Raw genomic sequence first — 23,555 nt, 5'->3', positions numbered from 1 at the left:
GAAGACCAACCACACTTTGAGAAATACCATTTTAAGGCAATCTGAACAATATTTTATACATTACACCCCCCCCAAAAAAAATTAAAAGTTTCTTTGTGGTTTAAGCCACACTGATCTGTGTTCCTGCCACTGGAAAGCATGTGTCCACAAATTCCTCTCCTGGCTTGGGGCTCGGCAAGGGGAGCACCACCCTTCCTGCGAGAACCATGGGGAGTCACCGCTTGTCTGCACCCAGGAAAGTCCACACAAATGGACCAGGAAGGAGCCAGCTGGGTTCTCTTCCAGTGTGCGGGTGGTAAATGAGGGTGAACCTGGCTTCACTGTGGCACACATTTTCCATTTCAACTCTCAGGATGCAGCCCACAAGGAAGTGGGGAGGGGAAATTAGGGAAGGCAAAGGGGAGAGAGGGGTCAGGAAGGGGAGAGGTCACTCACTGTCTCTGGCAATGCAGCAGGAACTCACACAGCCCTCGTGGCCCCTCATCAGAGTCACACAGGCTCCGCGTTTTCGAAACTCCCCCGTGTGGATATTCCATATTTTTAAGGTTTTATCCCAGGAGCTGGTACACAGGAAGTGGCCACTGATGGTGAAGCAGCAGTCTGAGATGGTATTGCCATGGGCACTGAAACAAAGGCGGAGTGCATGCTAACACAGCATGCCAGGAGACCCAAGAGCAGTCCTGATGGGGCCCTGCCTGGAGGGAGAGGGATGTCACCTCCCAAAGAAATTCTCTTGAAAGCAGCAAGAGATACGTGAATTCTAGGCTGTAGTGGGAGACCACTTGCAATGACCACTTCCTCACCAAAACCCTGGGGGTGGGGCTGGAAAGGTGGCTCGGTGGTTAAGAATACTGGCTGCACTTCCAAAAGATGTGGGTTCAATTCCCAGCACCCTCACGGTGGCACAAAACTCCATTTCCAGAGAAGCTGACACCTTTTCCTGTCCCCAACAGGCACCAAGCACACAATGCACACATAAATAAAATAATTTTTAAAATATTTAAGAAAAAGAAATCCTAGGGCCAGAAGGAAAGGACCCAACTGTTTGTAGTGCACCCTCAGCACAGCGTGATGCCCCACACCTGCAGTTCTGGTATCCAAGAGGCAGAGGCCGCCTCACTGCAACTTTGAAACCACACTGGTCTATGAGTTCGAGGCCATCCTGGGACAACACAGTGAGAACAGTCTCTTAACCACTGAGCCATCTCTCCAGCCCCTAGATGGAAATTCTTAAGAATTTTATTGTTCTCAAAAGAGTGGTGGCTGGGCGGTGGTGGCGCATGCCTTTAATCCCAGCACTCGGGAGGCAGAGCCAGGCGGATCTCTGTGAGTTCGAGGCCAGCCTGGTCTACAGAGTGAGTTCCAGGACAGACACCAAAACTACACAAAGAGACCCTGTCTCGGAAAGTTTGGTTCCCAGGACTCACAAGGGGGGAGGAGAGAACCAACCTCTGCGGCAAGTTGTCCTCACAGGGGTATACATGTGCCACAGGATTACAAAATTGTGTGTGTGTGTGTGTGTGTGTGTGTGTGTGTGTGTTTCTCCCTCCTCTCTCTCAGGATTGCAAGATAATTATTTTTAAAAATGTTTTTGTTTTTTTTTAAATAGCTCAAGAGAAGCAAAGTGGTGGTGGCAGTGGTGGTGGCGCAGGTGGCACAAGCCTTTAATCCTAGCACTCGGGAGGCATAGGCAGGAGGATCTCTGAGTTTGAAGCCAGCCTGGTCTACAGATTGAGTTCCAGGACAGCCAGGGCTACACAGAGAAACCCTGTCTTGAAAAAAAATGGGGGGAGGGGAAGGCTCAAGAGTCTTCTTCTAAGTAGAAAGGAATAATGAGCAAAGAGAACTTAGAACATTAGACAGGAAGCCAGACGTGGAAGAAAGATACAAACAAATACAGATTTCCCTTTTCTTGAATTTTCTGGTGACTTTTGATGGCTGCTCAGAACTGTTTGTAACTCCTATTCCAGAGGATCTGGCGCCCTCTTATGGCCACCACAGGTACTGCACACATGTAGTGCACAGACATGCATGCAAGCCAAACATCCATTCACATAAAATTGTAAAATTTTAAAAATTAAAATTCAAAAAGCTAAACATAAACATATTATTGCCATTTGACCCACCGTGTCCACTCTTAGCTTTATACCAGAAGAATTGAAAACAGGGACTCAAATTGATGCACGAAGAACAAGTGGAGTTTTGGTGAGGGTCCAGTGATGGTGTGCCAGAGCCCAGAGGCCTTGGACCAGACCAATGACTCATGTCAGTGAACATCTGTGGGTGGGGCTGACTGGACAAAAGGGTGTCCCGTGTGGCACACCGCAGCTCCCAATGCCACTAGGACCAATGAAGAGGTGTTGGAGGGATGGGAAAGATGGAGGAGCAAGGTGGATTTTTTGTTTTATTTTTAATTAATTTGGGGGGTTTCTTTTAGTGGGGGACACTGCATAGGTGAAGGGTGGATATGGAGGAACTAGGAGGTGAGCAGGATCGGGGTGCATGATGTGAAATTCCCAATAAACAAAACATGGTATATATGTATATCAATATGTGCACATGTATGTATATTCATATATATGCAGTTAGGAAAAGAAATGAAATTCTGCTACATGCTACAACAGGGATGAATCTTGAAGATAGTAAGTGAAAGAAGTCAGTTACTTGAGGACAAATATGACTTCATTTATATAAATATCTACACTAGGCAATTTCATAGAGGCGGAAAGGGAAAGAAGGACTCCCAGGGGCTTCAGGGAGCGGGAAGTCATTGCTTAACGGACGCAGTTTCCCTTCGGTGTGGTGAAACACTTTGGAGACAGATAGTGAAGGTTGCCAAATGTTGCGAATGTGATTAATCCAGTGAACTGTGCACTAAAAAAAATGGTCAAGATTCATGTTGCGTGCGTTTCATCATAAATAATGAAAACGCCATCTCTCCCAAGCTAGCTGGTTAATTTTTATTTTTTGCTACATTTATGATTTATTTCATGAGTGTGTGTGAGCGTGTGTGTGTGTGTGACACAATGAGCATGACTGGTCAGAGTTCAACTTGCACGAGTCAGGCCTCTCCTTCTCCCTGTGGGTCCCAGGGTTGAACTCGAGCCATCGGGCTTGGCAGCTGGCCCAGGAAGGAGGAAGTGAGCAGGGCAGGCAAGGTGACGGGTGTGTACACAGTCTGTGATCCTGACACCAGCGCCCACTGCAGAGCAGCCACCAGCAAGGCCCACCTGGATCCTGAGAGCTCCCTATTTTAGAGTCCAGTCTCATTAGGTAGCCTAGGCTGGCCTTGAGACTTCAGCCCTCGACCTCCACGTCTCTAGTGCTGGGACGAGAGGTGTGTGCCACCGTGCCCAGCTGAACTTCACTGTGTGGTTGTTTGGAGAGAGGGTTCTCACTATGCAGCTCTGGCTGTCAGAACATAGGCCAGGGTGAATTCTCAAACTCGCAGAGATCTGCCTGTCTCCATCCCCTAAGCACTGAGATTAAAGGCGTGCGCCACCACTCCTGGCCCCGAATGTCATATTTTCACAGAGGCTCTGGGCATGTTTGCTGGTGAGAGTTCACACTGAAACAAATACCTCTGAGACCCTGGCTGGCTCAGCCTCTAGGCTGCACGGGGGCTTCTCTCTGGCCTCCTCGGACTCCCCACCATGGCACCACCCTGGAGACACCTCCATGGGACACTGGAGTCTGGGGGGAATACAGAGAGATAGTTCTCCCACTTCCCTGCTGTGGGATGCTGCTGCCCACACCAACCACCCCCCCCCACACACACACACACACCAGCACCGGAACCTGTCTCACTTGGGTATGGTAAAGAGCGTGGTTTGGGATGTGATATCCCAGATCTTGATGCACCTGTCCATGGCGACGGAAGCTACCTTCTGGCTGTCAGGGTCAAAGCAGCATGCTGTGATGGACCTTCTGTGATGATCTGCACACAAGCAAAGTGACATGGGACCTCAAAGACCCAGGGAACTCTACCACCCAATGATGCTATAGGAACAATCCCAGTTTTCTCAAGGACCATCCACCTGCACCGGCATTTCCTGCCTGTGTGCCATGTGCCAGGCTTTCAGCCCAGCGGACTAGCTGCCTGCAACCACACAGCTCCCAGTTCAATGGGGGAGAAACCCTGTGTTGCGAACAGCTTCATGCCAAGAGCCACAAGAGGAGTGCACAGTAGGGTGTTATTTCTGGAGATGGGATAGAGTGTGAAGAAGGTAGGTATGTAACTAGGACTTGAGAGTGTGAAGGGAGGGGAGAATAGGAAGTGACCCATGAATAGGAAAGTTCAAAATGCTGAAAAGTAGTATGATAAGAACCAAAGACATATGGAAAATAGACACACACACACACACACACACACACACACACACACACACACACACACACACAGTCCGAAAGGTCACCTAACAATCCACTATTAATAATATCTCTGGGCTGGGGTGTGGCTCAGGGGTAGAGGCCCTGCCTAGAATCCCCCAGTGAGGGGCTAGGGTGTGGCTCAGTGGTAGAGCCCCTGCCTAGAATCCCCCAGTGAGGGGCTGGGGTGTGGCTCAGTGGTAGAGCTCCTGCCTAGAATCCCCCAGTGAGGGGCTGGGGTGTGGCTCAGTGGTAGAGTCCCTGCCTAGAATCCCCCAGTGAGGGCTGGGGTGTGGCTCAGTGGTAGGGCACCTGCCTGGGATGTGCAAACCTAATTCCACTCCCTCAATACATATATACAAAATAACAATTCCAAGAAGAATACAAAACGGGTACAGCCACCTTTAACTTACATTGATTTTTGTTTTTTGGTTTTTTTTTTAAACAATGAAGGGTTTTCTCAGTTTTCATTTTGAGATAACTGCAAAGTTACCATATAAGTAAAAGGAATAACATGGAGAAATCCTGCTTGCTTCCCCCCATGGTTACATCGTATATCACGATAGCATAGTATCGCCCAGGAAAGTGATGCGTGGTGACTGTTATTCTTATATGTTAAAGATGTGGGCGCAGGGCTGAAGAGATCATCTTGAACACCTCACTCCCCTGCCTCCATGCGCTGCAATTCCTGGTGCTCAGTAGCATGCAGGGCTCATAGTGTGACCCTCACGCGCAGTCTCACGTATAAACCAGTGAAGTTCCCTATTGAAGTGGTAAGGCATTGCTGCTGTACACAGGGCGCCTGGGTACCTCACCTTTGATCTGGATCACAGTGGTAATGTTTTCCGGATCAATTAAGCAAATCCCACGATTCACGTCCAAGGCTGTGAGCACGAACTTTCCATTGGGAGAGAATTTACAGCACACTACGAAGGTGTCGTGCCTGACTTTCCACTGGAATGAGGCAGAGCCCAGGGAAGAGAGTGCAGCTGCTTAGCCGTCTCCGGCCTCGAGGTGCGCCCGCAGATTCCCTCCCACGGACTGAGCCCAGCTACGCCCTTATTAAATGTGGCCAGACCCCGAGCTCACTTCTGCCGGACAGAACATGGCAGAAGGAACCATGCAGCACTACATTAAGAAAGAGATCGCTGAAGCTGGGTATGGTGGAGCACATCTGTAATCCCAGCAGTTGGGAGGCTGAAGCAGGAGGATGGCAAGTTCAAAGCCAACCTGGGCTACAAGTGAGATCAAAAGAGACAGTGAGGGAGAGGGGGAGAAAATTGACCGGGAAGAGAGAGAGAGAGAGAGAGAGAGAGAGAGAGAGAGAGAGAGAGAGAGAGAGAGAGAGAGATTAGAGCATTGTGGAGACTGTGGAGCTATGGAGAAGTTCATTGATATGATGTGTGTTAAATTCCCAGTATCCAGGCTGGAGAGATGGCTCAGAGGTTAAGAGCACTGGTGGTTCTTCCAGAGGTCCTGAGTTCAATTCCCAGCAACCACATGATGGTTTACAACCATCTGTAATGAGATCTTGTGCTCTCTTCTGGCCTGCAGGGATGCAGGCAGAACACTGTATGCATAATAAATAAATAAATATATTTTAAAAAATCTGTATAAAAAAAAGGTAAGAAAGTTGGGCATAGTGCTGTATGCCTGTAATCCCAGGACAGGCTGAGGCAGGAGGATTTTGAGTTCGAGGCCACCTGAATCTCAGAAAGAGAGAGAGACAGACAGACAGAGACAGAGAAACAGAGAGACATGGCAGGCTGAGGCAGGAGGATTTTGAGTTCAAGGCCACCTGAACTCAGAAAGAGAGAGAGAGACAGACAGGGAGAGACAGAGAGACAGGGAGAGACAGAGAAGAGAGAGGGGGAGGATAAATGTGGCTTGTTCTTTGTTCTGTCTTGGACCACATGCTCCATGAAAGTTAACTGTCATGTCCTAAAGACACACACGGCTCTGCGTGGCTCTAGGGACCCACAAGGATATGAACAGAGGCCCCTGCCAACCGCTGTGGGAGCGAGCCATCTTGGAAGGGGATCGATCCTTCCGCCCCAGTGGGGCCTTAATGCAACTGTGGCCCCACATGACATCATTGCTGTGACTCAGGGAGAGACTGAAACCAGAGCCACCCAGCTAAGCTGCTTCTAGATTTCCAGAAACTGTGTGAGATTAAAAAAAAAAAAAAAAAGTTGGCTGTTTAAGGCAACCAGGTTTTGGAGGCATTTGTCAAGCGGCTTTGATCACTAAGCCATCCCTAACACTGGCCAGGGTCACAGATGACTTGTGCAATAAAGAAATAAAAGGACTTTGAAAAAAGAAAAGTACTTGAAATAGAAATGCTAGCCAAAGACAACAGTGGGAAATCACAACAGAAAAGAAATAGACATTCGGAAAAAACGTTCAAAGTCAGGAATAATCCATAGAAGTCTCATTTTTTGTTTTTGTAAAGATTTGCTTATTTATTATGCATACAGTGCTCTGCCTGCATGTGTCCCTGCAGGCCAGAAGAGGGCGCCAGATCTCATTACAGATGGTTGTGAGCCACCATGTGGTTGCTGGGAATTAAACTCAGGACCTTTGGAAGAGCAGCCAGTGCTCTTAACCTCTAAGCCATCTCTCCAGCCCCTCGTTTTTGTTTTTTTTACCTAGCACATTGGCTAATTCTTTTAAGTTTATGACACCTGGCCTGTGAGGATGCCAGACAGTACCCTCTTCTTGAATGCCTAGGCTGTGAGTTGGCACAGCTGTCTGGAAAGATTTAATTTAGCTTTGTGTTTCTATACTGCTTACATTAGCAATGAAATCTAGCCATATACCCTGAAGAGATATCAAAGCCCCCCCACACACACACACACACGGTTGAGAAGGCGGCTCAGTGGTTAAGCACACCTGCTGCTCTTTCAGAGGATTGGGGTTCAGTTTCTGCATCCATATCAAGCAGCTCACAGCCTCCTGTAACTCCAGCTCTGGGGGACATAGCGCCCTCTTCTGGCCATTAGAGGCACCGGCACTCATGTGGTGCACATGCCTGTACATAAAATCAATCATATGCGGATGCATGTACATAGGCAGAGCGAGGGAGGTGGCTCAGTGGGTAAGGTGTATTCCCTGAAAATGTGAGGGCTAGAGTTCGAATCCTCCAGAATGCATGCAAAAGTCAGAAGAGGTAGCAAGCATCTGTAATCCCAGCACTCCTACGGGGAGATGGGGGCAGAGACACGGGAAACCCCAGAAGCTTGAGAGCAGCTAGCCTGGTGTATGCAGTGAGAGAGAGACTCACAGAGAAAGAAACCAACCTTGTGTCAAGAATGATGGCCAGTACCCAGTGTTCTCCTCTGACTGCACAAGTGCAGCTTGGCATGCGTGTGCCAACAGACACACACACACAGATACACACACACACACACACACACACACACACACACAGAGACCACACACACACAGACACACACACACACACAGACACACACACACACAGACCACACACACACACAGACACACACACACAGAGACATTCACACACACAGAGACACACACACAGACACACACACACAGACCACACACACACAGAGACCACACACACACACACACACACAGAGTTAAAATCACAACAACAATGATAAGCACATGCCAACTTTGCTTATCTGTGTCAGCCAGGCAGACACAGCAGCAGCTCTGGGGCAAGGCTGACCAACTGGGAAACCTGAATCCGATTCTCAGAACCCACACGGTGGAAGGAGAGAGCTGATTTCCACAAGCTGTCCTCCGACCTCCATCTATGTACCATGGCATGTGCACAGGTACACACACACACACACACACACACACACACACACACACACACACACCCCACTCAGTTTTTGAGAGTTCTCACTATGTAGCCCAGGCTAGTCTTGAAAATGGGTTCCTCCTGTTTCAGCCTTCCCAGTGCTGGGATTATAGGTGTGTACACCACCACCACACCAACCTAGAAAGGTGTGTGCTCATTTTCGTTTTTAAGAGAGGGTCTCACTTGGTAGACCAGGCTGACCTTGACTCACAGAGGTCTGCCTGCCTCTGCCTCCTGAGTGCTGAAATTAAAGGCGTGTGCCACCATGCCCAGCTAGAAAGGTTGTCTTTAAGGAAAGTGGAGAGAGGGAGGTGAAGAAGACTGGCCAAGAGGGAGAAGCAGGGGAGGTTAGGTGTGGGCAGCAAGCGTTGGGACGGGGGTGCCAGAGGGCCCCTGAGCAGGGCTGAGACAGCCCAGGGTTGGGGACAGCAGAAGAAAGGAGTCCCAGGACTGTTGGGAGAGGTGGGTAGTGGCCCCATCTGTGACACAGAAACAAGAGACTGGGAAAGGCCCGAAGCTTTGGTGCATCAGCCACATAGCCTTTGCTCTGTGGCCTCAGCCCCACCTCCTGCTCCAAATGGCTCACAGGGGAACCTGGGGTGCTGTGCTCAACCCACTCTTGGTCTCTTCCCATGGTTCTGAGAGCAGCCCTTGACCGGCATGGGGCGGAGCCTTTCTTGCCCAATAGTCACGTTTCATCAGTGAATTCCCTAACTCTGCAGGTGAGACTATGTTCTTCCTGGAAGACTTGGGGCTTCTGCCATTGTCCCCAATCCCAGGTCCAGCCCACAGCCACCAAAGCCCAGTCAGGATCGTGTACTCTGACACCTTCACTGAGGCAGGGCATACATACCAGAAGCTGACCTGTCTCGACGTCCCAAGCCCTCACGGTTTTATCGTAAGATGATGCGACGATTCTGGAAAAATTGAACAAACATTACGTTTTAGCAATAGTGTCACTGGAGTCTGTGGTTCCTGAGGATTCTTTCTCCTTTTTGTAACTTAGGACCAAGATTGGTCTTTCCAAAGACTCTCTGTAAACCACACTGGGGACTGACTTGTGCATCCCCACTGAAAATGGTACCTAACAGCCCCGAAGACAATCTGACACCATTATCTTCCTCACCTTTCAGAAACTCCAAGATAGTCTTCTATATTTAGGGTTATAAAAACAACATTTTAGGGACTGGAGAGATGGCTCAGTGGTTAAGAGCACTGGCTGTTCTTCCAGAGGGCCTAGGTTCAATTCCCAGCACCCACATGGTGGCTCACAACGTCTATAACTCCAATGTCAGGAGATCCAACATTCCTTGCTGACCTCCACAGGCACCACACATGCGACACACAAGCAGGCCAAACACTCACAAAAAGAAAATATATAGATACAAAATTGACCACCTGTAAAATCATGAGCTAGAACAAATCTTTCTTTCCCAAAGTTGTTCATCTCAGGATCTGTCCCAGCGACAAAAATTCTGACCAGCATGCATATCTTTGTCTAATCGTGTGGCATACAGCAAAGATTTTCCTCTTATAAAAAAATCTCCAGGGGGTTGGAGTGATGGCTCAGAGGTTAAGAGCAATGGCTGCTCTTCCAGAGGTCCTGAGTTCAATTCCCAGCACCCACATGGTGGCTCACAGTCATCTGTAATGAGATCTGGTGCCCTCTTCTGGCCTGCAGGCAGAACACTGTATACATAATAGATAAATCTTTTTTTTAAAAAAAAAACTCTAACTGGGTAGTGGTGGCACATGCCTTTAATCCCAGAACTCAGGAGGCAGAGGCAGGTGGCTCTCTATGAATTTGAGGCCAGCCTGGTCTACAGAGTGAGTTCCAGGACAGCCAGGGCTACACAGAGAAACTCTGTCTCAGGAAAAGAAAAAAAATTCCCATGAAACCTGAACACTCCACACTTGCCTTTAAGTTATATTGTCCTTCAGGAGCCTTGGCTCTGGGTCAATGAATCCATTTCAAGAATTATTTTTGTCACTTTTTAAAAAAAGATTTATGTATTTATTATGTACACAGTGTTCTGCCTGCATGTATGCCTTTATGCCAGAAGAGGGCACCGGATCTCGTTACAGACGGTTGTGAGCCACCATGTGGTTGCTGGGAATTGAACTCAGGACCTTTGGAAGAGCTGCCAGTGTTCTTAACCTCTAAGGCATCTCTTCAGCCCCTATTTTTGTCATTTTAAATTGTGCATAGGTGTGTGTCAGTGTACAGGTGTGTGTCTGTGTACAGGTGTGTGTGTCTGTGTACAGGTGTGTGTCTGTGTACAGGTGTGTGTACATGAGATCAGGTGGTCGCAGAAGCCAGAGGAGTCAGGGTCCCTTGGAGACACGTGACATGGGTGCTGGGAATCAAACTCGGGTCTTAACTTCTGAGCCATCTCTCCAGTCCAATGAATCCACTTTACAGCTCATTCTTTCACCTGTGGAAGGCCCTGCTCCCATCTGTGTGGATGGATTTAAGCATACATTAACACACACTCAGCCTGAAGTGTGTGCACCGCCTCCCGAGCCCCAACCTTTCCCAGAGGACAGCATGGGCAGCCATATGTTTGTTCTTCAGTTTCCTTGGAGCACGAGAGCCCAGGAGCTGGAGAGGTGGCTCAGGGTTCAGAGCACTTACTGCTCTGACGGAAGACCTGGGTTTGGTTCTCTGTACCCACAGAGGTTCTCACAACTCCCCAGTTCCTGGGGATCTGGTGCCCTCTTCTGGACTCCACAGCACCAGACATACACATTCAGTGTGCTTAAAAACATGCAGGCAAACACACTCACAGACAGAAAATAAAAATAAATAAATCTGAATAAAAAATGAGGCTAATTTTATATCAACTTGTCACAAGCTAGAGTTTTCTGAAAGGAGGGAGCTTCCATTGAGAAATGTCTCTATAGGCTGTAGGGCATTTTCTTTCTTTCTTTCTTTCTTTCTTTCTTTCTTTCTTTCTTTCTTTAATTTTATTTGCATTGGTGTTTTGCTGCATGTATGACTGTGTGAGGATGTCAGATCTTGAGTTACAGACAGTTGTGAGTTGCCATGTGGGTGATGGGACTTGAACCCAGGTCCTCTGGAAGAGCAGTCAGTGCTCTTAACCACTGAGCCATCTTTCCAGCCCAGGCATTTTCTTAATTAGTGATTGATGGGGAGGTCCCAGCCCATTGTGGGCTGGTGGTCCTGGGTTCTATAAGAAAGCAGGCTGAGCAAGCCGGGAGGAGCAAGCCAGTAAGCAGCCCTCCTCCGCGGCCTCTGCATCAGCTCCTGCCTCTGAGTTCCAGCCCTGCTTGAGTTCCTGTCCTGACTTCCTTCAGTGATGTGGAAGTGAAAGAAGCCAGATAAACCCTGTCCTCCCCAGCTTGGGTTTGTCCCAGTGTCTCCTCACAGCAACAGTGACCCTGACTAAGACAAGGGCCCAGGCTAGATCACGGAGCTCTGGTGCAGCTGCCCGGGCTTCATGTGACCACAGAAAAGACACCTGGTGCGGAAAATTGCAGCAAAATTTCAGGGGCATGCCTGTCATCCCAGCACCTGGAGGGGCTGGGGCAGGAGGACTGTGGCGAGTTTGAGGCAGCCTGGGCTACATAGTGAGTCTCAGGCCTGGCTGTTCTGTAGAGTGAGGTACTGTCTCAAAGAAGCAGAAGGAGGGGAGATAAGAGGGGGAGAGGGAGGGGGAGCGGCGAGAGAGGAAATGAAGGAAGAACAGAAAGTGAAGGCTGGCTTCTTAACCACAGTAAGTATTCTGTTTGAGGCGATTTAAATTCGCAGAATGTTGCTCCATGCACATGGAAACACTGAGGCCCAAACAAAAGCCTTCGCTGCCCTTCCAGGTCGAGTGGCCCGCCTGGTCACTCTCACTTTTCCCAAACAGTGTAAAACAGACCAGATGTCACCTTCTGCTGTCAGCCGTGATACTGCATTCCAAAACAGGAGCCTTGGGTCGTGGCTCAAAATCCCAAATCGGAGATCCAAAGGTAGCGTCCTCAAATCAATGGGGGAGAGAAGAGAGTCAGTGGTCAAGGCTTAGGTATCAAAGTCATCAACTCGGGTCAGCGGGAGTCCCTAGCTGGCCTGCAGCAATGCTACGGAGCTTTCCAACAAGCCAAGTATGCTCGAGAAACCTCCCACCCACCCCCTCATTCCTGATAGTTCCACAGGCGCGGGTGGGCCCTGGCCATGCGGGGAGTAGATTCGTGACCATTTCTCCTTTTGTACAGAGTCTACAAGTATCCCTCAAGAATTTAAGTATACTTGAATACCCTTTGACCCAGTAATTCTACTCCGAGGGGTCCCTCCTACAGAAATAACCAGGTTTGCGGATAAAGGCATAGAAGTATATGGGCTGGTGAGATGGCTTAGGTGGATACAGGCACTGGCCACCAAGCCTGATGACCTGAGTTCAGTCTCCAGGACCCACATGGTGAGAGAGAACCTACTCCAGAAAGTCACACACACACACACACACACACACACACACACACACACACACGCACACACACACACACACACACACATACTGTGACACATTTAAGTCACACATACAAGTGTGACAAATTCACACTTGTACATACAAGTACAACATGTTTTTTTTTTTTTTTTTTTTTTTGGTTTTTCGAGACAGGGTTTCTCTGTGTAGCTTTGTGCCTTTCCTGGAACTCACTTTGTAGACCAGGCTGGCCTCGAACTCACAGAGATCCGCCTGCCTCTGCCTCCCGAGTGCTGGGATTAAAGGCGTGAGCCACCACCGCCCAGCAAAATATTTTAGATTTTTTTTTTTTTTTTTTTTGAGACAGGGTTTCTCTATGTAGCTTTGCGCTTTTCCTGGGACTCACTTTGTAGCCCAGGCTGGCTTCGAACTCACAGAGATCCATCTGCCTCTGCCTCCCGAGTTCTGGGATTAAAGGCGTGCGCCACCACCGCCCGGCTAACATAATGTTTTTAAAGTAAAGATTTATGTAGGGTTGGGGAGATGGCTCAGTGGTTAAGAACACTCCTCAGAGGACCCAGGTCAGTTCCCAGCACCACCATGGCAGATAACAACCACCTGTAACTCCAATTCCAGGGGATCTGACTCCCTCTTCTGGCCTCTGCAGGCGCCAGGCATGCCCGTGGTGCACAGACACTCATGAGAGGAAACTAGGCAAGTCCCCTGTGATGACAGGAACGGTTAAGAGCTCGGGCAAAGTCCAGAGAAAGTCACCCCAGGTCTTCCTGTGGGTGAGCCTGGGACTTGGCGTGTCCAGCAACAGCCTATAACAGTGTATGTGAAGTGTTGTCTACCAGCAAGGCGTGCCAGAGCCGGGGATTTGAGAGCGTGGGGAAGGGAGACCAGTCCCGCAGACACTGCCTAGTTAGCACCCAAATTCCAGGAAGGCAATTCACACAAGCTGGCTTACCAGTGGCTTTTACAGGCCTGTTGTGAATGCTACTCTGCACACACCCAGCCCCCTACGCCTGTTCCGTAAGGTACATAAGGTACGTGGTCACGTTCAGGACATCCCAGTAGGCCCTTTCCCAAGCTCAGTGGGAGATAAGGGCAGCCTGGAGTTCCCCAAAAGGAACTCAGCAGGGCAGGGCACTCCGGCTGGTGTCCTGGGCTCGGAAGAAGGGTTAGTGCTGACCACCTGGGATCCAGTCTCCCTGGCTGGTGTATTTCTCTAGAGGAAAACAAAAACAAGAACCCATGGGACTGTAAGCTACATGGCCTCAAAGTCTGGGCGGGGGGAGGGGGGGGGTTGGTGAGGGGTTGGTGGGGGATTGGTGGGGAGGTCGGTGGGAGGGGGTCGGTGGGGGCCGCCATCCCTGCTAAGAGCAGCACTAGTGGACTAGTTCGTGGTATGAGGCAGAGCCGATTAAGTATTCAATAGTGCCCCGTGTGGCCAAAAGGAGGAACAGCAGCCACGGACGAGGCTTCTTTCCAAAGCTCCTCCTCGCCTTTGGAAAAGCCACTGCCTAGGAAGTGAGATGGTTTGAAGAGCAAACATTGATCAGGTTCTAGTTAATTTTCTTTTTCTTTCTTTCTTTTTTTTTTTTTTTAAAGATTTATTTATTTATTATGTATACAGAAGAGGGCGCCAGATCTCATTACAGATGGTTGTGAGCCACCATGTGGGTGCTGGGAATTGAACTCAGGACCTCTGGAAGAGAAGTTGGTGCTCTTAACCTCTCAGCCATCTCTCCAGCCCCTTTTTTTGGTTTTCTTGAGACAGGGTTTCTCTGTGTAGCTTTGGAGCCTTTCCTGGAACTCACTCTGTAGCCCAGGCTGGCCTCGAACTCTGCCTGCCTCTGCCTCCCGAGTGCTGGGATTAAAGGTGTGTACCACCACCACTGCCTGGCTGGGTTCTGGTTAATTTTCTAGGAAGTTTTTAATCTTGCTTTCTCTTCGTGTTGGGGATGGAACCCAGTAGGGCCTTGTGCATGTTAGACCTGAGCTAAATATAGCACCAACGGCACTAGACAGATTTTGAATGAGGGAGGGAAGAAAGACATTAATTAACTGTCAGGAAAAATCGAGGGGGGTGTGACAAATGGACGGAGCAGAAATTTATTACAGTTACATCGTCAGTATTTCTGGGCAGTCTCAAATCTTTAAATGTACAGTACACATACGTGCCCATGAGGAAAACCAAAAGCAAGTTGCAAGCAGATATGCACTGATGGAGACAAGACCTTTTCAGCCATGGGCCCATCCTTCGGGACAACAGCTGGAGAGACCAGAAAAACTTGAAGACTGCACAGCAAAATGCACACAGTGACAGTCACCTGTCCCTTGCCTTGGGAACCCCTGGTGACTATTGAGGGCTAGAAAAGGCTTTAAGGGACCCTGAGAAAGCTGGAGTTTTCCCAATGGTGAGAGCCTGGGCTCTGAGGACAAAGATGTCCACAGGGCATCACCAGAGGGAGTCGGGGTGGGGTGGGGTGGGTGGTGCTGTGGGGTTGGAGGAAGTAGAGGCAAGCCCTGACACAGCCTGAGCACACAGCTGGTCCTCTGAGCCTGGAGCAGCTCAGAAGATCTCAGGAGGTTGTATAAGCCACCCGGGGTCCCCAGTGCAGAGTCTGAGCTAAACTGGCTGACCCTGACCTGGAGACCCTGACCTGATTAGCTTGGGCTTGGCACCCACAGATGACAAGATATTCCTCTGAGGTCATTTGTAGGATCAGGGTTCGGTTACCCAAACCAGAACCTGAGCCAACCTTGACAGTCTTCCACCCTGCCCTCTTCTCGACTCAAACCAGAAGTCAACAGACCTCAGGAGGACCATCCTCCCATGCGGCCCCAGCCCCACAGCCACCTTTAGCCAAGCCCTGGATGGCCGATGCCACCCTCCATCCCTGATCCCTCTTCTCCAGCAGCGCTGCCATACAGACCTGTCGGAGCCCGCTGGACACAAGCACGAAGTCCTAGAAGCAGTCTAGAGGCTGCCCCTCTGCAGCCTTGCCCGAGCATCACCCTTTGCCTGCAGCTGCGCAGCCAGGCACTCAGCTACCTCACACCTGCCTTTCTCATCCATCCCTCTTGGGCAGGTCCCAGGCCTGAACTCCCATCTGTCCTCTGTGAGCACAGAGAAACCCTGTCTCAAAAAAGGGGCTGGAGAGATGGCTGAGAGGTTAAGAGCACCAACTTCTCTTCCAGCGGTCCTGAGTTCAGTTCCCAGCACCCACATGGTGGTTCACAACCATCTGTAATGAGATCTGGTGCCCTCTTCTGTATACATAATAAATAAATAAATCTTAAAAAAAAAAAAAAGAGCCGGGCGGTGGTGGCGCACGCCTTTAATCCCAGCACTCGGGAGGCAGAGCCAGGTGGATCTCTGTGAGTTCGAGGCCAGCCTGGGCTACCAAGTGAGTTCCAGGAAAGGTGCAAAGCTACACAGAGAAACCCTGTCTCGAAAAACCAAAAAGAAAGAAAGAAAGAAAGAAAGAAAGAAAGAAAGAAAGAAAGAAAGAAAGAAAGAAAGAAAGAAAAAGAAAATTAACTAGAACCTGATCAATGTTTGCTCTTCAAACCATCTCACTTCCTAGGCAGTGGCTTTTCCAAAGGCGAGGAGGAGCTTTGGAAAGAAGGCTCGTCCGTGGCTGCTGTTCCTCCTTTTGGCCACACGGGGCACTATTGAATACTTAATCGGCTCTGGATGTCACAGAAGTGGCAGGAATCCACAATGTGTTAAGCCCAATAGAAATTTTATGCGAGACCTAAAAAAACCAGGGCACTGAAGAGATTGCTCCGTGGTTAAGAGGACTTTCTGCTGTTCAGAGGACCTGAGGTCAATTCCCGACACCCACAATGGGCAGACCACAACACCTCTAACTCCAATTCCAGCAGGCTCAGTGCCTTCTCTGGCCTCGGAGAGCATCTGCATGCACCTGGCACACACTCATACAGACACAACACATACATGCAAATAAAAATAAAATGAAAACAGAATAGACAAAAACAGTTTAGCACAACTGAAGGATACAAGATCCGTATACAGAAACTGAGCTCTCCAGATGCAAGGGAGACCCAGAGAAGTAACAGTTCACTCAAAGGTGGGATGCCACAGGTCTGTAATTCCTGCTTGTGGATGGCAGGAGGAGTATGAGTTCAAAGTCAATCTGAGTTACATTAGCAAAACCCTGCCTCAAAAAAAAAAAAAAAATTCAACTCGGGACTAGAGAGATGGCTCAGCAGTTAAGAGCACTGGCTCCTCTTCCAGAGGACCAGCACCCACAGAGAGGCTCACAACTCCAGTTCAGGAGAAAAATCTGATGCCCCTTCTGGCCTCCGTAGGTACTGCACAGATGTGATAGGCAGGCAAAATACCCATATACATACAATAAATATATCTAAAAGAAATTTTTAACTAAGGAAAATAAAATATAGATTAGCGAATCCCAAGTAGATCCCAGGAACCACCAGGACACCCTCCCCAAAGCTGGGGGCTGTCAGTCTTATAGTCTTGCCCCCAGCCCCCAATGGTCCAGAGCCACAGGCTGGCTGTCCCTGCACTAGTCTCTTTCTAAGGACTCAACACTGGGATGGGCTCCTCTGTCTTGCACTTGCTTAGAAGCCTTGGCAAACCTGGGGGCCTTTGTCAGGGGACTCAGTGCCGGAGGATTCTCTAGAGAGGCGCCTCGGTGTATGAGATGTCTTAGCTGTCGGGGAGCCCATCACCCAGCCACCTACCCACAGCTTCACCGAGCAGTCATAGGAGCCACTGAGGATCCTGGTGTCATTCATACAGAAGTGGCAGGAGCTCACGATGTTGTCGTGCCCGATCAGAACTTTATACGGGATCTAAACAAAAGAATGGATACAACCAGTTCAACAGTGTGTGGGGACCCAGGAAAATATGCAAAACCAAGAGTGCTTCTAAATATGTGACCTGAAAAAAATGTAAGGAAACCATCCCACTACAAAAATGACAGGTAGAAAGTAGTTGTATAAAATGTATACCTTGGAAATAAAGAAACATTGTTGAAAAAAACTGAAGACTTAAATAAATAGGAAGGCATCCCATGATCATAGATGAGCAGGTGTGATAATGTTAAAATAGTCAGTCTTCAAAATGACCTACAGATCCAACACCACCTTATCAGATTCCAAGATAATATGATGTATTTGTAGACAGTAACAAGGTGATCTTTTTATATGTGTTTTTATTTTCATTTTTTATTTTTTGAGACAGGTTCTCTATAAAGCCCTGGCTGTCCTCAAACTCACAGAGGTTCACCTGCCTCTGCCTCCCAAGTGCTGGGATTAAAGGTGTGCACCACCACACCCAGCTTGCTTGCTTGCTTGCAGGTATTTTAAATTTTATGTGTATGTGTGAGCATATACCATGGGTGTGTCAGCACAATGAGAGGCCAGAGAGAGACTTGAATGCCCTGGATGTGGAGTCACAGGTGGTTGTGAGCCACCCAACATGGGTGCTGGGAATTGAACCTGGGTCCTCTGGAAGAGAAGTATGTGCTCTTAACCACTGAGCCATCTCACAAGAAAAGCTGGCAAGCTGATCCTAAAGCTTTTGTGAGAATTCAAGAAGACTCCACACTGTGGGTAGGTGAGATGACTCAGAAGATAAAGGCACTAGTCACCATGGCTGGTGACCTGAGTTTGATCCCTAGGACCCACATGGTGGAGGGAGAGCACCAACTCTAACAAACTGTCCTCTAAACTCCAGACACATGCCATGGCATGCGCGCGCGCGCGCACACACACACACACACACACACACACAAAATAGAGGGGAAGATCCTGACTGCCAAAACAGTTTTTAGAAGGGACAAAGATGGAGGGCTAACATTTTGTGGTGTAATGACAGCATAAAGATAAAACTATTCATATAACTCAGTGAACTATCACTGAGACTCAGAGAGAGCTGACTAATTTTTATGTGAAAGCCAAAACAAAGGGGAAACAGGCAGGCTCAGCCAGGAAAGTCCATGCTGCCCAAACATGAAGATCCATGTTCCATCCCCAGAACACACAGAAAAAGCCGGTGCTGTCAGCCCACAATCAACTCCAGCGCTGAGGGGCAGACAGGGAACCCCTGGCCCTCGCTGGCCACCCAGCCTCACCTAACTGGTGAGCTGGTGAGCCCCCAGGTCCAGCAAGAAAGTGTGTCTCAAAAAACAAATAAAAATGCCCAGGTAGAGGCTGATGAGAAGCTCGATGGGTGGAATTGATCCTGCCCTGAGCCCAATCACCAGGACCCACACAGTGGAAAGAGGGATCCCGCTCCCCAAAAGTTGTCCTCTGTCATTCATGTGTGCACTCCTTCTTTACACACTAATAATAAATAAACAACAACAACAAAAAATCCAAGGTGATGAGGTGTGAGGAATGACACAAGGTTGATGATCTCTGGCCTACGCTCACACGCACGCACGCACACGCACACACCTGAACACATATATGCTAGTACACATCACATGCACACACAAAAAGGAGAGAATAGACCTTTTAAGCACATTCTCTGGGAAAACCGGTTACTTATACACAAGCAGACAAAGCCGGATGCTATGCATCCTCACCCCCCATACAGAAATGAGATGAAAATGGATCAAAGGCTTAAACGTGAAAGTGAGCCAAGGTGTAAACATTCACACTCTTGCCTTAGGGATGGCTTCTTAGATCTGACGCCAAAAATGCAAATGACAACAAAAACAGATGAGCTGACATCATCACAATTAAAAACATTTATGCCGACAGCAGATCACAGGTCTTAAAACCCTCCATCAAAACATACAGCACCAGGCGCTGCAGCAGCCGCCTTTAAAGATTCATTTGGTATTATATTTTCGTGTGAGGGGGTGAGCACACGTGAATGCTGCTGTCTGTGCAGGCCAGAGGCACCCTGGAGCTGGGTTCACAGGCAGTGGGAGCCACCTGACGTGGGGCCTAGGATTTGAACTTTGGATCTAGGAGAACAGCATAAGCTCTTAAATGCTAAGCCAACTCTCCAGACCCAAGGAGCACACCTTTAATCCAAGCACTCAGGAGGACGAGGCAAGCAGATCTCTGTGAGTTCAAGACCAGCCTGGTTTGCACAGAGAATTCCAGGAAATTCAAGGATACATGAGACCCTGTCTCAAAAAACAAATGAATTCAATTCAGTTAAAAACATTTGTGCTACTCATAAGTGGATACTAGATATTAAAGCAAAGAACAATCAGACTGCAACCCACAGAACCAGGGAGGCTACATAGCAGGGGGACCCTAGGATGACTGTGGCTTATAGTAAGTTTTGGTTTCACTCAATCACTGGGCAAGCCTCAGTGAAACATTGCACTATTAGGACAAGAATTTGTACTGTATCAAGCTGATAATAGAAAAAAAAAATAATAATGAAAAAATTTGTGCTATAGAGGATCCCATCAAGAAATTACATATCTGATATGGAACATGTATTTAGAATGCTAAAGAACTCAGAATTCAATGATTAAAAACAAATTTTAATTGTAGTGTGTGTGTGTGTGTGTGTGTGCGCGCGCGTGCGCGCGCACACGCGCGCGCATACGTGTATGGTGCACTAGCGTATGTGCATCTTCACACTTGTGGGAGATGCACCACACGTGTGCATGTGGAGACCTGAGCTGATATCAGGAATCTCCACGCTCTACCTTGTTTTTGAGGCAAGGTCTCTCAATCAAAGATTCGCCACCAAACATGGAGCTTACAGGTAGAACTAGTGTGGCCAGCCAGCTTAATCCAGGTAGCCACATACTCCTTAGGGTCACAGACAGGCTACCACACCCTCTCAGCGTTCCCGAGTTCTGGGGTTCCAGACTCCAATCCTCTGGTTTGCACTCCAAGCACTTTTAACTACTGAGTCATCCACACACACTCCCATTTCATTTCTCTCTTTTTTTTTTTTTTTTTAATTGAGATGTCTCATGTAGCCCAGGCTGGCCTCAAGCTTGCTGTATAGTCAAGAATAGCCTGGAATTCCCTTCTTTTATTTATTACATTTACTTAGTATGTATTTATTTAGCAGTGTTTGCACTACACAGTGGTACACATGCGGCAGTCAGAGCGCAAGTGAGGCATCTGCTTTCTCCTTCCATCACGTGGGGCTGGGGATTGGACTCAGGCCAACAGGCTTAGGGGCCTTCTCCTGCTACACCATCTTGCATACCCGGCCTTCAATTCATGATCTTCCTGCCTGGACCTCCTGAGGGCTGAGATCGCTGGCATGTACCACTGCGCCTGCCTTATGCGGTGCTGAGGACTGAACATGGAGTCTTGTGCATGGTAGGCAGGCACTCTATGGACAAGTGAGCCCAGAGCCTGAACGGATGGATGTTTCTCCAAAGACTCCCCAGCGGCTGGTTGAGAGCTAAGATAAGACTATCAGCATCCTTAGTCACCAGGGAAACGCAAACAAGGACCACAGAGCGATGTCATGTCACCTGCATTATGATTGCTTAGGAAGTGTGGGCAAGGTTATGGACAAATCAGCTGCGCACACTGCTGGTGGAGTGTAAAAATGGATAGCCACTTCAGAAAACAGTTTGGCAGTTCTTTAAAAAGTTAAACTTGGGGACCAGAGAGACATCTCAACAGTTAAGAGGGCTTCTTGTGCCAGGCATGGTGGGACACACCTTTAATCCCAGCACTCAGGAGGCAGAGGCAGGTGGATCTCTGTGAGTTCGAGGCTAGCCTGGTCTACACAGTGAGTTCCAGGACAGCCAGGGAAACAGTGAAACCCTGTCTTGAAAAAACAAAACAGGGGTTGGGGATTTAGCTCAGTGGTAGAGCACTTGCCTAGCAAGCACAAGGCCCTGGGTTCGGTCCTCAGCTCCAAAAAAAGAAAAGAGAAGAAAAAAGAAAAACAAAACAGCCGGGCAGTGGTGGCTCACACCTTTAATCCCAGCACTCAGGAGGCAGAGGCAGGTGGATCTCTGTGAGTTCGAGGCCAGCTTAGGCTATAGAGTGAGTTCCAGGAAAGGCGCAAAGCTACACAGAGAAACCCTGTCTTGAAAAACAAAACAAAAAAGAAAAAAAAAAAAACACAAAAACAAAACTAAAAGTGCTTCTTGTTCTTGCAGAGGACTCAAGTTCAGCTCCCAGCACCCACATCAGGTGGCTCACAGCTGTCTGTAAAGGGATCTGATGCCCCCTTCAGGTCTTGTCAGGTATCTGTAGTCACATGGCATAGGTTCACACAGACCCACACGTAGACATAAATAAAGATAAACCTTTTTTTTTTTTGGTTTTTCGAGACAGGGTTTCTCTGTGTAGCTTTGTGCCTGTCCTGGAACTCACTCTGTAGACCAGGCTGGCCTCGAACTCACACAGATCCACCTGGCTCTGCCTCCCGAGTGCTGGGATTAAAGGCGTGCGCCACCACTGCCCGCCCGGCAAGATAAACCTTTTTTAAATATGTGGGGACTGGAGAGATGGCTCAGTGTTAACAGCATTGGCTGCTCTTGCAGAGGACCCAGGTTCCGTTCCCAGTGCCCACGTGGTGGCTCATAGCCCTCTATCACTCCCATTCTAGGGTTCAGACGCTCTCTTCTGGCTTCTGCAGGCACTGCCACACATGGTACGTATGTACATATGCGGGCACACACATAAAATAAAATGTTTTATAAGAAATGTGTGACAGCTACCCAATGTGAAAATGCTTTTTTAAAAAAAAGACATTTTTCAGTTTGTGCCTTGCTCAGTTGGATCGTATAATACAAGCATTATAACAGCAAAGCTGAGAAGCAAAGATGGGGGAGTAAGATAGAAACAGCACACCCCTTACCCTGTTCCTCCCACAGCTGAGAATCATGGGGTAGCAGTGTGCCGCACCCCTCACCCTGTTCCTCCCACGGCTGAGAATCATGGGGTAGCAGTGTGCCGCACCCCTCACCCTGTTCCTCCCACTGCTGAGAATCATGGGGTAGCAGTGTGCCGCACCCCTCACCCTGTTCCTCCCACGGCTGAGAATCATGGGGTAGCAGTGTGCCGCGACTCGGGTGCCGAGGGAGCAAGAAAAGAATGAAGGGAAGGAGACAGAGGGGTTTGCTCTCCGCTCCCAGGAGAGGGCGCAGAGTGGGGGCAGGTGGTGGGAGGCCAGCTGGGTCCTCTGACCTTGGTGGGTGGCTCTGACCTTGGCGAGAGGCTGGTGGTCGCCCCATAACCTCTTCACTATTGCCTTTTGCTTCGCACGCGGCAGTTCCGTGTCCACGGCCAGGGGGTCGCGCGCGGCCAGCATATGGTACTGACGGATATTCGGGAGGGACAGCTTGAAGCGACCCAAGGCTCTCATCAGGGTGACCCATGGCACCTTGCTGGGTCGCACACTGGAAGGGATGGAGGACGAACTGCCCCTGCCTTCGCTCGAGCCCCTCCTGCCCTCAATGGAACTTCGCCTGCTCTCAAAAGAGGCCTTCCGGCTCTCGAATGAACCTCTCATGCTGTCGATCGAAACCCTCCTGTCTTCGCCCGAACTCCACTTCTTGGACCCCGTGCCCGTGGACTCCTTCTGTGCCGAGATCTTCCTCCTGACCTCGCCAGGACCCTTCTGGGCCTCTCCGGGGTCTTTCTTCATCTCAACAGAAAGTTTCCTGCTGTCTCTAGAGCCCTTCCTAGTCACGGCTGAACCCTTCTGGATCTCTACGGAACCTTTCCTGGTGTCCACCGAGGCTTTCCGGGGGACTGGTGGTGAGGCCATCTTGGTGCGTGCCCGGCCCCACAGGCCAGTCATAGGCCCAGCGGGGAACGGTGGCACCGCGTGCCCACACCCGTGCTGAGCCCTTCGGATCCACGTGCTGCTCTGGGTTCTGCCATTTACCTACCCCCTTCCTGACTCAGGCAGGATTGCTGCTTTCCAGGCTAGCCTGGGCTACATAGCAAGACTCAATCTCGAAAGAGAG

At 49.2% G+C, this 23,555-nt stretch overlaps 1 protein-coding gene across 2 annotated transcripts in view; it reads right to left on the bottom strand.

Moving 5' to 3' along the window:
• Wdr88 (WD repeat domain 88) overlaps positions 1–23,467 on the bottom strand; it is a 41,749-nt gene extending 18,282 nt beyond the window's left edge. Inside the window, exons 1-7 of one of the 2 annotated variants that reach the window (XM_006985029.4) lie at positions 22,790–23,467; positions 17,371–17,481; positions 12,098–12,186; positions 9,054–9,117; positions 5,184–5,322; positions 3,808–3,937; positions 436–623 (exon numbers count right to left, since the gene is read on the bottom strand). In XM_006985029.4, the coding sequence (XP_006985091.3) occupies positions 436–623; positions 3,808–3,937; positions 5,184–5,322; positions 9,054–9,117; positions 12,098–12,186; positions 17,371–17,481; positions 22,790–23,386 (1,318 nt within the window). In that variant the 5' untranslated portion in view covers positions 23,387–23,467. The remainder of the gene's footprint in view (positions 1–435; positions 624–3,807; positions 3,938–5,183; positions 5,323–9,053; positions 9,118–12,097; positions 12,187–17,370; positions 17,482–22,789) is intronic. The other variant, XM_076577740.1, reaches the window with a different exon arrangement.
• Between the last annotated feature and the right edge of the window lie 88 nt (positions 23,468–23,555).

The sequence above is a fragment of the Peromyscus maniculatus genome, chromosome 1, assembly GCF_049852395.1.
Source record: "Peromyscus maniculatus bairdii isolate BWxNUB_F1_BW_parent chromosome 1, HU_Pman_BW_mat_3.1, whole genome shotgun sequence".
Taxonomy (NCBI): Eukaryota; Metazoa; Chordata; class Mammalia; order Rodentia; family Cricetidae; genus Peromyscus; species Peromyscus maniculatus.
The sequence above is the reverse complement of the archived record's forward strand: the minus strand, read 5'-3'. Positions and strand labels throughout refer to the sequence as shown.